The sequence below is a fragment of the Anomalospiza imberbis genome, chromosome 5 (genome assembly GCF_031753505.1).
Source record: "Anomalospiza imberbis isolate Cuckoo-Finch-1a 21T00152 chromosome 5, ASM3175350v1, whole genome shotgun sequence".
NCBI lineage: Eukaryota > Metazoa > Chordata > Aves > Passeriformes > Viduidae > Anomalospiza > Anomalospiza imberbis.
The window spans coordinates 54,647,573-54,663,299 of NC_089685.1; the positions used below are offsets into that span (position 1 = coordinate 54,647,573).

At 37.5% G+C, this 15,727-nt stretch overlaps 1 protein-coding gene and 1 long non-coding RNA gene across 9 annotated transcripts in view; one reads left to right on the forward strand and one right to left on the reverse strand.

Annotated features, from left to right (window-relative positions):
- The window catches only part of FGD4 (FYVE, RhoGEF and PH domain containing 4), a 98,350-nt gene that overhangs the window by 4,605 nt on the left and 78,018 nt on the right, over nucleotides 1–15,727 (reverse strand). For 7 of the 8 annotated variants that reach the window (XM_068190857.1, XM_068190859.1, XM_068190862.1 and 4 more), the window contains exons 5-14: nucleotides 13,876–13,965; nucleotides 11,763–11,908; nucleotides 8,239–8,395; nucleotides 7,028–7,166; nucleotides 6,038–6,096; nucleotides 5,274–5,420; nucleotides 3,846–4,018; nucleotides 1,611–1,641; nucleotides 1,343–1,438; nucleotides 815–940 (exon numbers count right to left, since the gene is read on the reverse strand). In XM_068190857.1, coding sequence (XP_068046958.1) covers nucleotides 815–940; nucleotides 1,343–1,438; nucleotides 1,611–1,641; nucleotides 3,846–4,018; nucleotides 5,274–5,420; nucleotides 6,038–6,096; nucleotides 7,028–7,166; nucleotides 8,239–8,395; nucleotides 11,763–11,908; nucleotides 13,876–13,965 — 1,164 coding nt within the window. Of the gene's footprint in view, nucleotides 1–107; nucleotides 135–760; nucleotides 941–1,342; nucleotides 1,439–1,610; nucleotides 1,642–3,845; nucleotides 4,019–5,273; nucleotides 5,421–6,037; nucleotides 6,097–7,027; nucleotides 7,167–8,238; nucleotides 8,396–11,762; nucleotides 11,909–13,875; nucleotides 13,966–15,727 lie in introns of those variants that run through there. The other variant, XM_068190861.1, reaches the window with a different exon arrangement.
- On the forward strand, nucleotides 934–4,022 carry LOC137474376 (uncharacterized). The gene is made up of 2 exons (XR_010999323.1): nucleotides 934–1,526; nucleotides 3,316–4,022. It is a non-coding gene; the product is annotated as an uncharacterized lncRNA (long non-coding RNA).

Genomic DNA, 15,727 nt, shown 5'->3' on the forward strand with positions numbered 1-15,727 from the left:
CTCTGAGCAGCCTGGTTGGTGGAAGGTCCCTGCCCACAGCAGAGAGGTTGGGACTGGATGTTTAAAGTCCCTTCCAACCCAAGCCATTCTAAGATTCTGTGAATGCAAGGAGCCATGAGAAGTCAAGCAGGTGCCTGGATCTCAGGGTCTGTGGATTGAGGTGACCCCAAGAATGTAAAAGTCTTTGTTTCCCAGCCTGTGCAGCTAAAGAAGGAGTCTGAATGAGTAGGGTCAGCTTCTCAAGGTTGCTTATTTTCTCTTATCTATAACATTCTTTCTCTGACCTGCTAAGCTCTGTCTAGCAAGTCAGCCATGGCATTCTGTCTGCCCTTTAGGGCGGTGTTCACATTTTATACTAAAAACTATGTGTACTATGTTTACAATAATGTGCCAATATATATCATTTATGTTAGACAGTGTGTCTCTACCTTAAACCAATAGAAAAGTGCCACCATCACAGCAAGACATGGAGGGCAAGAAGAAGGAGAAGAAGGTCAGGACACACACAAATCCCTCCATCTTGTCCCCTGAACCTCATTCTAAAAAGCCCCAAAATTCTACTTTTCACCCTGTGTTAATTCAACTACCACACTACTCAAACCCTTTGTGGCTTGTAAATTCTCATACAAAGTTGGCAGTTGTTTTCCACGGGCTAAAATCAAAGCCACGGGTGTTTTTGACTTCATGCCAAGGTCTCCGAGCCCCTGCCAGGGTCTTGAGACAGCCAGGGCAGCCAGAGGGATGTCCTGGGTTCAGATACCTGCAGACATTGCCAGGCCTGCTGAGCAGCTGCAGACAGGGGGTTTGCACTTACGTGTCCACACGCTCGGCAGTGGTGCCTCCTCCTCGTCAGTGCATTGAAGGGCTCCTTGCATTTCATGCACATGGTGACCTCGTTGTCCCGGATCCACCTTGGCGCTCTCTTCCCAAGCTCAGCGTTCTAAAGGAGGGCCAGGAGGACGATAAAAGAATTTAAAAAGCTAGTAAAAAAAAATGGACAGTACTTGAAATAGGGAAAAATAGTTATTCTCGTCCTCTGGAAAGGAAATTACAAAACATAGCTCAAGATGTATTTTGAAATCTATAAAAGGAATAACAAAGAACCCAGTCAAAAATCATGATGCATCACTGAAAGGGTGCTCTGTTACGTGTTTCAAGAAACCAAGAGTCTTGTTTACAAGATTTGGCATTATGAAGAAAACCAATTACCAATAAGATGACTGCTTTGTGATTACCCTGCTTTAAGAATAATGAACTTGAAAACAAAGTTTCTGTCAAACTTTTTCCACTTATTGAAGAACACAATGGGTATTAAGGTTACAAAGGAATAAGAGCAGCTTACAGAGACTTCAACAGGCATGTCTTCATATTCTTTAGCAATAGCATTTCTGAAAGTTTCATTCCTTTGCTGAAAAGCTTCAATAGTACTCTGAAGTGCCTAAGGAAACAGTAGAGAAATTCCTCAGACATGGTAAAATTTAAACCAGACTCTGCATTCTGACCAGTTATTGATCAGCAGAGAGAAGGTAGAGACAGAAAACATGAATATTACTTTTCTGATTGCTTCAGTGACAAAACGTTTAGAAAATAAAGAATGTAGATGAATTTACCTTTATCCATTCTTCTTTATCCTGTTCAGAACTAAAAGAAATATTTGACATGTTAGTTTGAGGCTAGTTTAGGAAACATTATCCCACTATCATCAACTTCTTGCAAAAGCCTAGTAACTGCAGTAATTCTCAAGAATTTAAACAATATAATTCTCAAGAATTTAAACAATACTAATTGTTAACTGTCCAACTTAAAAAAAAAAAAAAAAAAACAAACCAAAACTAAACCAGGAGACAAAAGTTAGAAGCATGAGAATTAACATTTCAGTGTATCTGGCTTTCCAATAGTTGCATCCTCCTTGGATAATGTGTTGGGGAAAAAACCCTGCTGCACCATGTAATACCAGTCATATAAAAATTAATTTTTCTATGGATTTCTCTGAAGGATGTAAAAGAGAACCTTTGCAACAGCTCTATTAAAATAGCTCCCCACCTGTTGTTTTGCAGTATTAGCGGAACTTTTTAGCTGGCAGAATCCTAAACTATTTTTTGCCCTTCCCACCTACTATCTGTACATGAGGAAGAAGAAACCTGTCCAAGCAGCCAGAATCATTCTTCCTACCTGCTTACAGTAAAAACAAAAAGCTGAGCTATTAAGCATAGTACCTGACCAGCAACCTTACAAAGAAATAATCTACCAGCTGTTTAAAAACAGTAATTGAAAATGTACTCCAATAGTATTTTGAAAAATAAATATAATCCTCCTACTAAAGAATTTGCCAAGAGAAAATTAAAAATTATTAGTGTTAGTACAAGCTCATGAATTAAGGGCATTAAGGCATAGGATATATACACTGCTTATACATAAATAAAGATTTTTCTAATATAATTGAATAAGAGCTTCATGGCACTTATTACTTCACAGTTTTGTACAGACTTAATGTATTCTAACAATGATCACACAGCAAAAGATAAAAATCTGTGCTTCCCTCACCTAAAATAAACTAATGCTATAAACATTCTCCTACTGGTAATGTAGGGAAGCTAACAAAAAAAAAACCTACTTTGCTGTATGAATTTTCTTCCAATTAAAACATGCTTCAGAAATGGTATAGAAAGATGCCACCTTTCACCATTGAAACAGGTATATGGCATAACAATTGACAAAATATTTAGCAAGATATCACACAGTAATTTAGAGTAGATATGACTGATAGCTAAAAAACTGTCCCAGAAATTTTGTAGACCTTAGTGGAAAGGGTTTTTTGTGTCATTTTTAAAAGTACATATTTAATTTGAAATTAAATGAAAACACCAATATGCTGTTATCTTTGCACATTCTCTGCTGTAACTCTCATTAAATATTACAGGTTTTCCATAAAGGAAAATAGCTTGCAAGTTCATTGGCTAGCAAACTATGTTTTGTCCCCAGATACATGGTGCCAACACAGAACTGTTCCCACCATGGACATTTTCCTGCTTATTTAATCCTCGCCTTGCTGCCATGAAACCCTGACTGCTAAGATCAGTTTTTTTAAGCAGGCCTAAAAGGAGAGGAGGAGCATCTCACTTTGAGTCTAGACAGGGATGATTTAGCCTAAGCAAAAAGGTAAGGGGAAGGCAACTCAGCAAAAGGAGGATACAAGGAGGCAACTCAGCAAAATGAGGATACGACAACTAATAAATTGGAAAGCAGAAGTGGCAGTCAGAAGAGTGCACCTGGAGGAAAAGGACACAAGAACTAAAAGGAGAGCTTGCCTTCCAGGAGGAGGTTGGTACTTGGGACTGGAAGAAAACAAGTAGATGGGAAATGGGCCTGAGGAACAGAGGAAAGCAGACGCCCACCTACTGCTGCAGAAAACTCTGTTCTGTGGAGATGAACCCACTAAGAGGGACAGCTTTGCTTGTTGGACATGCCTTGCGGTGAACAGTCTCATTGGTACCAAGGCAGCTCAGATCCCAGAGGCTCCAGTGATTAGCACACCCAGTGTCCTAAAACACTTCAGTCAGACAAGCTGCCTTGGCACTGCTCTCGAATGCCCAGCCAGCCCATTCACAGCTATCGTGGGCATTTCTGCACGTTTGGCAAAGTTAGCCAATGTGCTATGCATCCTAGATGCATCTTCTGCTCAGAGAGATTCTTGGACTGACAATTCATGATTTTTTGGTAGCCTAGGCTATTTTCAAAACACCAACATTAAGATGAAATCCGCTGCCTCATTCTTCAAATCTGTTAATCCACTCTTCTTCATGTATATATTTGATCTCAAGAAACTGGCTAAAAAGACTGCTTACCTGGCCTGCAGCTCCAGTGTCCTCTCTTTTCCAGATACCTGGAAAGTGTGTGGATATTCTTCATTATGGGTTTCTATAATCTTCATGCCATCTATGCCAACTCTGGTTCGAACCGAGAACTTGGATCCTACCAGGCTGAATTTGGGGACGCAGTAGAGCAACATATTGTTAAACTGGGGGGGAAAAATAAACACGTGGTTTTGTACTAAGAAAAACACAGGTAAAGCCATAGTTTGTCTACTGAGAGCTGGACAATATCACATAGCTAAACTTGGTGCATGTAAAAGCAGGTTCATTCCTGATCAGCTGATACATGAGAAGACCAAAGCCCTAATGCAAGACAACTTAATTTTCTTATTTCATTAGGAATAGGATTCAAGGACAGCTTCAGTGAATGTAAGAATAATTGTTCTGCATATGCAGCAGTCTTCATAGTATTTATTATCAAACTATACTCAGACCAGGTATTCTATGCCAATATAAAGTTTTTCTAACCAAAACCCATTCTTACACCCCAGTTCTGCAAAACCTACTGTAAATTGTAGAATAAGGACTTTTTTCTTAAGTGTACATATTTATATTTATCCTGTACCAAAATAATTTTGTTTCATACAAGTTGTAACTAATGTTATTTGAATATATATATAGTTGTCTTTTCTCCAAGACAAAAGAACATTTCTTAAAGTTTTTATTCCCTGAAACCCTCCATATCACGTGGGGCAAAAATAGTACATGAGCAGGACAAAGATATATTCCTTTATTAAAGTAGAACTTTAAATAGTGTTTAAATGTCTAAAGGCCCAGCCTAGAAGCACAGTTATTAAATCAGATTTAAAGTGTTCAATTTTCTCACTTTTTCCCCCCTCTCTTTTTTCTCAAAATTAATTAATTATTAAAAAGAAATACTCACTTCAGTTGAATCCGATTTCATAGAAATCCTGACTAGACTATTGCCTAGTCTGTATCACAGACACAGCACATTTGAGCTTGTCACCTCTCATATGAAGGGAGCATCATTTGAGTCAGCTGTGTGGCCCCAGCTGAAGTCTTAATATCCTATGATTTCTCCTTTTGTTTGAAGCACAGGTAAGGAGGAGCTGTGCCTCAACATCCTGTCACTGCCTTTTATTAAGCAGAAGAGGGGCTATGACAGAGACCCCTGAGCAGAAATGTATCAACAATTTTCAATGCATGGGAAGCAGCAAACTCCACCAAACCTTTTCTGAGGGAGTTCTAAGGGAGTATGGCTGTACTTTTCCAAGTCCCAGCTGAGAGGATGACCTGCCATGATAAAGAGCTCCCACAGAACCACGAGACAGACTTATTGGGACCTCAACACACAATCTAGCAGGGCAAAGATCCTAAGGTTTTACATTTCAGTTTAATGAGAATTTCAAAGTTCTCAGCAGCAGCAGCCACCTTACTCACCAGGAAAAGATAGCGCTCTTGGGCAGATGTGTTACGAGCAGCCAGTTTAAGGATCTGTCCTTCTTTTATCAGCTCATTTGAAGGGTTCACAATGTCTTCCTCTTCTCCCAGCATCTCATATATCTCCAACAACTTCTTTAGATTCTCCTTTATGGTGAAAATACAATTATAAACCTTATTAGTTGAAAGCACATATCTTTATGCAGTTTCAATTAAATTATGGGAGCTGGCATAAATCTGGAGACTGTTTTAGCTTTGGAAAACATATTTATACCCAGCATGTGTGGTCTGACTGATTAATTTAGTTGATAAAGCTAGAAGTACTAAATGTTATATCCTCGGTAATTTTTAAAATGCAGTTGTTTATACAGTCTGCATTATTTCTTTCCCAAAACATCTCACATTTCAATTAAGATCCTATCATTCCAGCCCAATCAGGCAGAGAAACAGTAACTGCTCCTTACAAACATTGCCCTGCACTCACAAAAACAGATGAAACAAGGTTAAGAGTTCAGTACAGTATCAGTGATTAAGCCAGGAGAACTAAGTCTGTCCCATTTTCTACTTGAGAGAATTCGTTGCAATGACAGATTTTGTCTATCATTTCCAGGAGCTGTATAAATACGTTGAGTAGGAACAATCACGTTGACCCAAGAAACCAATTCTTGCCATTTTAGGGAAGATTTGCAATTCACTCTCCTAGCTTGACCAAATATTGAAATGTAATATATTGAAAAGTGATCAGGAAAACAAGGATCGTTTACCATCTTTCTTATTGCACTATTTGAGTGACTTGCTGCTGTGGATATAATTTCCAGGGATTCTAGACAGAAGAAAAAGAAAATAAGTAAAACAAAAAAGCTGCACTTTTACTTAGGTACTACATAGGGGGGACAAAAGGGGGCACAGTGGTAATTCTACAAAAATGTTTGTTGTTTTTATGTAAATTACAAAGTATAATAAATTTCTTCAGGTAGCAATAAAAAGAAAACAAGTTAGAGTGGAAGGCTTAAAAAAGTCAGGTACCAAATAGAAATGATAATATGGAAAGACCAGAAGAGAATTATTGCAGATTACTGTAGCATTTCAGCACTTAGAATCACATTTTTCTGTGACAAGAACAGTCATGGTTTGTTCCCTCCTTCTCTCAAAGTACTTCAGAAAGTCAAACTATATTTTCTCACTTGAAACAGCTCAACTTACAAGTGTTTACTGTAATGGTACTAAAAATGAAATATTTAAAAGAATTATCTGGGAAGTGATTTTGAACACTCCATGCAAATACCTTGAAGTGTTCTCATGTAAATACAGAGAGAAAGAAATTTAAGAGCGGGCTGTGCTTTTTCCCTGCAGAAGCTTAAAAATACAATGAGCCTAACTTCACTTTTTTACAAATAGCAGTCACACATTCCAAATGTGCATAAAGCAAGCCAAAATGCCAACAAAAAAATAAATTAAAAAGCCACCACAAGCCCCGATCATCTGCAAAGCAAACAAATCAAAACCCGTGCACTATTCCAAACCCAAAGTAAAACTTATGTGCTCCAGGAGAACACTAAAGGCTTTATGGTTTTTACATTAACTTCAATTCAAACAGATTTTTTTTCAAGGAATGCTATGATTCCACTAAAGAAATTCTATCATTCTTTTCATGGGTAATTCTTCACTTGATCTTTCCTGAAAATATCTTTAATTTACAGAATCCTCTTACTAATGTCTTATTATAGCTCCTTTAGTGGCCTGAAGATATTTACTTTCAGCATCTTTCCAGTCTAGGGAATCCTGAGGCAATTTCCTTAGGTAGTCCTTTAGAAGCATCTCGTAGCGTGGAATGCGTTGGACTGGTTCTAGCATGTGATGTTGCAATGTCAAATTTCCACACACTTTTTCCTTCTAAAAAATTGTAAACATATTTCAATGAAGCAGGCAAAAATGTCATTACAATACCATAAAATAAAAGTTATGGTTGATGAATCATAAACAATGTATTTTGAGACATGCATGATAGATCTTCTGAAAGAATACAGAACTATTTTACCAAACCAGATAATCAGGAAATCTTCACCAAAAAAGATCTGTAAAAACATTTCTAAGTATTTGACAGTCTTACCAAAAAAAATCTTTTAATTTCCAGTGTATTTTAATATAGGTTTGTAGTAACAGACAAGAGAAATACTTCTAAATTAATAAGAACTGTTCATGACCACATATTATAAACAATCACTCAAATGGGCTTGCAAAGGTGCATTTTACCTATCTGAGGAGGAAGTGCTTTCTTTGAGTTTCATTTACAATGTCAACTCCCTCAGCAGTGTTCCTCCCTCATATCTTAAGATGTATATTCATTTCCATAATATTAGATGCAATTAGATTATAAAAACAAAAATTACATTAAAACCTACATTGTTTTCTTCCCTGGCTCACAACCAAAAGACCCCACTGAGCAGTAAAATTTAAGCAGAAATATTCCATCCTATTTCTAAGTGCTCAGACTGCAGCAGGACACACACCTGCCAATTCCCAGAGACACCCCCAGGGAGCACCAGAGGGTGTGAAAGGAGCCTTTGGAAAAGACTGGCATCCCTGGGCTCTTCAGCTGCCTGTGCTCAGCACTACTGTGAGCAAACACAATATTACTGGATGCAGTGCAGGGATCTAGAGTTGCCTTTTCACTTTATCCTAAAATGGTATTTACAACAAAATGCACTATTTTTATAATCTTCAGATGTTTTTGCCTTTATAATTTGCGCCTCTATTTTGCAGGAGAAAAAAAACCTGGATTTTTGTGGGTGGGTTGTGCACATACGCCAGAAGGAACAGGGAAAAATGCAGTGTGAAGTGGATAAAAACAACTACGTTAATTCTAAGGGATTTGGTATTTATTTTCCTCTTTAATCCTTTTTTCATCCACAAACCTATGTATTTTTATGTATTACTTGAGGATCTACATTATTCTCCTCATTACCTGAATGTCTTGAATAATGAATTTGAACTGAGGTGACCGTTCAGTCCACGTTTTCACCAGTTCCATTGCATTATCAAAATTCTTCACGTACTCGCCGTACATCTTGAGGAAAGGAGCCAGCTTCTGCAGAATATCTCCAATCCTAGGGGTGGTAGTCCTGCAAAGTAAGAGGGTGGAATCTCAGAGCAAAACGGAAAGAAAAAAAGTCACACAAGGTTATAAAAGGTTTCAGGTGTTTAACAGAGAATCCTTCTGTTTGGAATCGCCTCATATGGAGTTCCAGCACAAGCATTAAATCTGAATTCACATAGAAAGAGTGTTTGTATCCCCTTTGATGATGTATAAGCATCACAGGTCATGTAGAGGACTAAAATAAGAAAATCTAGAAAGATTTTCTAGCATTAAATCTGAATTCACATAGAAAGAGTGTTTGTATCCCCTTTGATGATGTATAAGCACCACAGGTCAAGTAGAGGACTAAAATAAGTAAAGCTAGAAATTGAAGACATGAAAGATTTTATTTACAAAACATGGCCTAACTGGTTTTATCTGCAGTTCCTTAAAACTACATTATCTTCTTTTGACCATAATTTAACCCTTAAAATATTTACCTGTGGTTTGGTTTGAGGGCTAAACCCATTCTGTACAGCTTCCACTCTGTGCCTTGTATAAACATAGATATTAACATTTTGGTTTTAATTACTATTTATCTAAGGAAACTTATGGAGGAAAGATAATCTCTTGGATTTCAGTCTTTTGTGAGAACTTTCCCACATTTTTCCCAATTCCTGATGGCATCTTCAGATAAAACAGAATAGTAAAGCAACAGATGGAGAGGCTGAGAGAAGCTGCACTTCCAAGGCACATAAAAAATGCGGAGCAGCACACAGGCATCTCCAAGAACTACTATAGGAAGCACATTTCATGTCTCATTTTCAGGGACAGACTCAGAAACTCATTATGTCAGTATGGATTTCTAAAAGTCTGAAATCAATATTCTCATTGCAGTCTAAAGTGAAAAATTCTACAGCCCACTCCAGCGCACCACTTCTCTGAGAGAAAAGCTGTGCAGAACAGAAAAGTTATACTTGAACAGTGAATATTGCAGGACTGTCAAAAGCTGGTCCAGCTCCAGCTGCCTCTGCAGGGCAGAGAGTTCCTGTGTAACACCCGGCAGAGGACTGGGCTGCTGCTGGGGCTGGCAATGAGGGATCAAGACAGGGTGGGATTTCAGGGTCTCTGAAATCATGAAGGGTTCCTATGTTATTCCCAAGTATCTGCTACTGTTCATCCTTGGATACAGAAGACTCAGGGTATTGTATCTAAGTTTTTTGTTTGATAGTCTAGTGGAAGGTATCCCTGCCCATGGAAGGGGAGTTGGAATTAGATGATCTTTAAGGTCTGATCCAAGCCAAACCATTTGATGATTCTATAGCATAGGATCACTGTTACGCTCTGTTACACGCTTTCCATGGGAAATATATTGCAACAATGTTGTTTCCAGTGTTTTCAAGCCATATGTTGCAAGAGATATTCAGCTCCAGCTGTTGCTCAACTCATTCAAAATGCAGCTACCAGACAATTTCACTTTCACTTGGTAAGTGTAGATTCACACTGCCTTTTCTTCTAAAAAAAAGAAGAATTTACATTTGATCTGCTTTCCCAGTTATAAAATCAGATATTTTTTACTCTACGTTTTCAATTTAAACCACAACTCAAGGAAAGAGTCAGAAATTTTTATCCAGCTTTTTTACTGGAAGATAAAGAAAAATAGAAGCACATAAAGCTACCCCTAGAACATACTTAATTTCTTGTGTCTAATGAGAGGAACTGCTGAGAAGACTGTATCTGGCAGAAGCTATTATTCCAGACAATTTCAGAGACCAGTGATGGGAAGAGAAAATTACCCCAGATTTTACTTTCAGGAAGATCAGAAAAAGCTGTCTTCAACTGCACCCTTTTTTCTATCTCCTCCCAAAAGCACAATGTTTCAAGGACATTTAAAAAGGCTGTCTCAGGTACAGAACAAAGGCTGTTTTCACACAATGTGGAAAAGATAATATCCTTGTGATGCAATTTATTAGCTCTGCACCAGGAGTCAAAGCTTATTTGCAAAAGCACTTTTCAACCTTTGAAGCTATATAATTATACACAGAATAGTAGTGAGCAGTTTAGCATTTTGCAAATATGTAAAGTAAGGCAACCCATATTTCTGTGCTTCATAAAGTGTCTAGAGCAGAATTTTAAGATTACGCCGTGAATCTCATTTGAAATTACACAGCACTGGCACAATGTGGTGTGAGCTGTTTTTTAAACATCTAAACTTCTCATGAACATGCACTTTAATGAAATCCAGGCGTTCATATTTCCTATCAGATTTTTTTCAACTTCTGTTAAAAGAAATGGGTAGTTTTTACATACTCAAGTCATTCTGCTGGGAACTTCTTATATTTCACAATGCTTACATTTTATTTACTTCCTTGCATTACAGACTACACAGAGGTACCATGTGTTTGTGCATGGTAAGTATTCTATTTTAAGGAATCATCATTTTAAAAAAAATCATCTTACAGAGTCAGAAGATGTACAGTTGCTGTCTAAAGCACGACTGTATGGTCTAAGATTTTCATATATATCACAAAAAAACCATTTTTTTCTCATTTTTGATATGTTTTTTGACAATAAAGGAGTTCTATGATAGAAATTATGTATGGACAAACACTTGAATTCCTCATAATAAATTTTAGATAACATAGAATATAGGAGGCAAACAAGCACTGAGGTGAAATGACTGGATGAAACTGTATTTGCCATTTATTTTTAAATGAGGTTATCCTTTTTTCCAAAGAAGGTAGGGGAGCAGGAAAAGGTTTGAGATCTTTTCTTTTTCTCCAATTACATAGAAGAGACCAAAAATGCATGGCTATGCTTTAATATGTCCAAAATCACACATCACAAGGCAGGATAAAGACACTACATCTCTACATGAGTATTACACAGTATATTTACACCTGTTCTATCTTTGCTGGCTCCAAATAGATGTCAAGAAAAGCTGAGGAGAAAATGGCCCTGGAATATATCTGACATGGATTTTAGTTTCAAACAGAAAACTAAAACATAGAAGAAAAAAGAAGATACTGCCCCCACCTTATTACAAAAGGCAGTAACAACAGAGGTTACTGTACTTCAGCATTATCACAAACCACATATGTGTTATTTGCCTCAACTTTGTATTCTGTACAATAAATTCACCAGGTAGCACATAATTTGAGTCCGAACCCCTAATTTAGCAAGATCATGAGTAATCTCACTGGCTTCAGTGAGATCCATGTCCTTTATTTTGAGCAAATGATGCAAATCCTCTGCTGAGTCAGATCCTGAGGAAGAGTGAAAGAGCATATGTTCTCTCACAATAGTTCCTTGGCCTGGAGAGCTTAATTTGAAGATACTTTCCCTACCTCAACCCTGCAAGAGAGTTTCTACAGACACAGTTTTAGGAATGTAACCAGTAAATTGCCTCTTACCATTCTTGCATTCTTTTTTCAAGTTCCGGAAGTAAGAATTTACTGTGGAAGGCATTTATTGATGAAATGTTAGAAAAGATTTTATTAATTACTTCAGGTGGAAATGAACCTCTGTTGGCTTCCTCAAGGAGTCTGGAATAGAATACCTGCAATACAGAAAAAGAGCCACAAACCTATCAGCTGATTACATTTAACCAATGAAAGACCGCCTATCCACCCCTCCTGCTCCAGCTGAGGCAAGATTAATATTTCAATAATATAGATGGGTAGTGATGAACTCATTCATTGCCTTTCCCTCACTGGAAGTGAAAGGCTTACACCCCACTTTTGTTCTCGTGAGCCAGGAGAGCACTGCAGGCAGGGCTGGCATAAGGAGAGCCAAGCTGAAGCAGTGCCATTTTGGATCAGCTCCAGACATCCTGCCTGTTTTAACAGCTAGATCATCTCAGCTTTCCCAGTCTTCCAGCAGTATTTTCCACTCTCCTGTTCTTTGCAATTAGCATGATGTCTGATCACCATTAGCCCCAGCACTTTCCTTGAATGCTGTATCCCCTTATCCTTTTGAATCAAAGTAAATAGCAGACTATGAGTAGTCCCCACATATTTAAAGTACAGAAGGGACCCAGTTCTGAGTCGACTATAGTCTCTTTTAAAAATAAATATATTCTTTCTCCTTCAGTGGACTCAACCTGACTAGGTGCAGCTACAAAACATGCATCTGTTAATATGCACATCACCAAAAAAAAAGAACTTTTGGAGAGTTATTGTCCCTCTGCCACCCTCTCCCATGCTTGAACAGATTGCATGTCCCTAGAAAAGACTCCAAAAGTCTGGGTAAGGACTTGCAAAAATAGAAAAAATCTGAAGACAGAAACTTTGATCACCCCAACTGCGACAGCAGAAGTGTCTTAAAAGAAAGCCATATACTGCCATATACACTCTAAAACATGCCCAGTTTGCTGCATTGCCAACAGGACAGTTAGTTACTTTGAAGACCATAAAGATTACAGAACTTTTTAACCAACTTCAGAAATATAACAGTCCCTTCCCAGTCTTCTGCTTTCCTCTCATTAGAAGCAGTTGAGCAGCTATGTTTGAACCTCATTTTTCAAAATTCTCTTCAGTTAGTATTTGGAAGACAGACATAGCAGTAATGCATTTATGAAGCCATTAAGGAAAATAATTGTACATTACCCATCACAAAAATCTATGAAGGAAGTAAACGTCTTTTTTTATTTTTAAAATTCTCTAAATAGCTTTTTTTTTCCTGCAATATTTTGGCTTTTAAAAGTCACCATATATCCATCACAGTGTGGGTCTGCTGTGCAAATCCACTTTCATGAGGAGAGTTACTTAGATCCTCAAGCAGCTTGAACAATTATTGCATCAGTTGAGACTTTTTACTTTTCATCAACTGTTTGTACAAAACTTCTGCACTGGACCTGAGAAACTTAAAGTGTAGAGTCTGAGAAAAATATCCTATAGTAAGGCAATGCAAAGCTAGGGGCATCCAGGTAAAGCGTGTATGTGTTATGTGGAAAGTAAACAAGACTTAGGAAGGAAAATTCTCAAGTACAAACTTTTACATTTAAGAAATATCAGCTAGACTGTACACAGCATGAAAGTCCAACCCTTTCCTTGCAGGAACAGTAATTTCTCTTTCTAAAAACATAAAGGGAAAATAGATTATATACTTTTTGGAATGGGCAACTTCTGGGTTTTTGGGACTAAAGAAAAATTCTGACTGGGTGGATCAAATTAGAAGGATTTAGTACTTTTCTAATGAGTGGGTGATTGCAACATTCTCTTCAAATCACTGGAAGCCAAGACATGGTTATCGATCCTCCTTGCTGGCTACCAGCATGATTGCTAATAGTGACATCTCCACACGCAGAACATATTGCATTAATAGCCACAAAATTCTACTACTTATTAAAAATATAGCACTCTTAAAATAGAAGCAAAGGCGAAACCATGTGGCAACAGAAAATGGATGACTGGAAAATCAGCAAATTGTGAAAAACATGCCATATCTCATGTAATTTATACCCACACTTAGCCATTTGAGTGTATTCAAGGCAACACAATAAATGCAAATTCGAGAAAAATGTACCCCATCTAGGAGGTCAAGTCGGCTGACGTAGGCCTTTTCTGTTTGCAGAAGTTCATTGGCAATTTTGTGACGTTTCTGCTCGTCTGTCTCCTGGAGGGAAATAAGAGCAGCTCTTAGGATACTGAATAAAACATAATTTAATAATAATAATAAAATTTTGAAAATACTTATGACTACCTTATAGTCCAAAAACTGAAATACAAATTTAACATTTAGTAATAAACACCGACTTTGAAAAACACATAATTTCCCGCAGTAATCAACACATACAAAAGTCAGAGAATGTTAAAAATCAATTAAATTGCAGTGCAAAATTTAAAGCCTAAAAGATTTTGTATTTTCCAGTTTGTATAGGGATTTTTGCCAAAGCACCAACTCCCTACTCAACAGATCAGCTCACATCCTGGTAATTGAGTACCACTGACCTTTCAGAGCTGGAAGAACTGATTTGCAGAGTAAGAGGGAACAGATGGGAGCACTCAGTGTTCACCCCCACCCCATTTCAGCAATTATTTGAACTGCATGTTCTTTGCACAACAAAATTATTGAACAATGTGGTACAAAATGTTTTATGTTCACCAATACATTCATTGCTGAATAATTGTTGACTGCAACTAGAGGACCGCTTCTTTAAGTGTTTATGGAAGTCGTTTTATCATATTAAGGGAAGTTTTCATTTTAAAATCTTCTATTCCACAAAATATATTTCTGATTCTTCTGCTGAACAGAAAATTAAAACATTCACTCAGTTTTCAGTATTAAACTAAATATGTTAGAATATGTAATTATGAGTTGCTGGGCAAAATTACTCTAAAACAAAAAATGAAAGGACAGCCTTCTACAATGTCAAAACATTAGGGAAATGCCTCAGACTTGCAAGTGTCAGGCTCAACAAACTGACACTTCCATTACAAGAGTCTTTCTCCAGATCTAGTGATAGTCTGTTCACATCTAACAACATCAGAGTCTTCCTGAAATAAATGGCAGTATTATCACAGTGCTTATGGGAAACTGGTGATTGCTAGACAAACCATAAAAATTCTTCATAAAAAAAGAGGAAACCTTGAGAGAGTGGTTTCTGATTTCAAACCGTACACTGCTTTCAACAACAGTATGATAAACATTTGGAAGTACCTTTAAAAAATTGTGTGAAGAATACCGAATATTAAAGTAGTCTTATATTTAAGGAAGTTCAGTGCATTTTCCCCCCATTTTGGTATTCAATAAGTATTCCAAATTTCAACATATTTCAGTTCTAATATGCAGTGTTCACAGTTGCACTGCTATGTGGCAAACCTCCTCCCTAAAAACAGGCTTTCAGTAGTGACTTCAAAGCTGTTCATTAAATCTGTTTAAATCAGCATAGCAACCACAGTAACCTGCAGAACAGTGTTTTAAGTGCTGTCAAGAGACATTGCAGGGAGCTGGAGGATTAGCTATTACAGCTACAGCTTGCTGCTTAGTGCAGCCATTTACGAAAGATCTCACATGTGGACTTGAGACACAAAACCACTGAGGTTACTGGTTCCTCAGTAATTTTATTTTATTTTTTTCTCAGCCCAGAACCTTACTTTCTCCCTGAAGCACGGCTATAGAAGCAATCCGTAGTTTTTAGAAGATTACTTGAACTAATTAAGAGAGGGAAAATCATGCGTAACAAACACAAAAAAAAATCACATAAAATGAGCTGAGCCCAGATTTCCAATCCTCTCAGTATCGACCTTACCCATCATCTTAATTCTTGAACCTGCCTCTCCTTTCTGCATCAATTGCACACCCTGACAGAGGAATCTTCTATGTGGGGGAAAAAACGCACATCACGGATGAGTTCTATTTTAACCACTGCAGCATG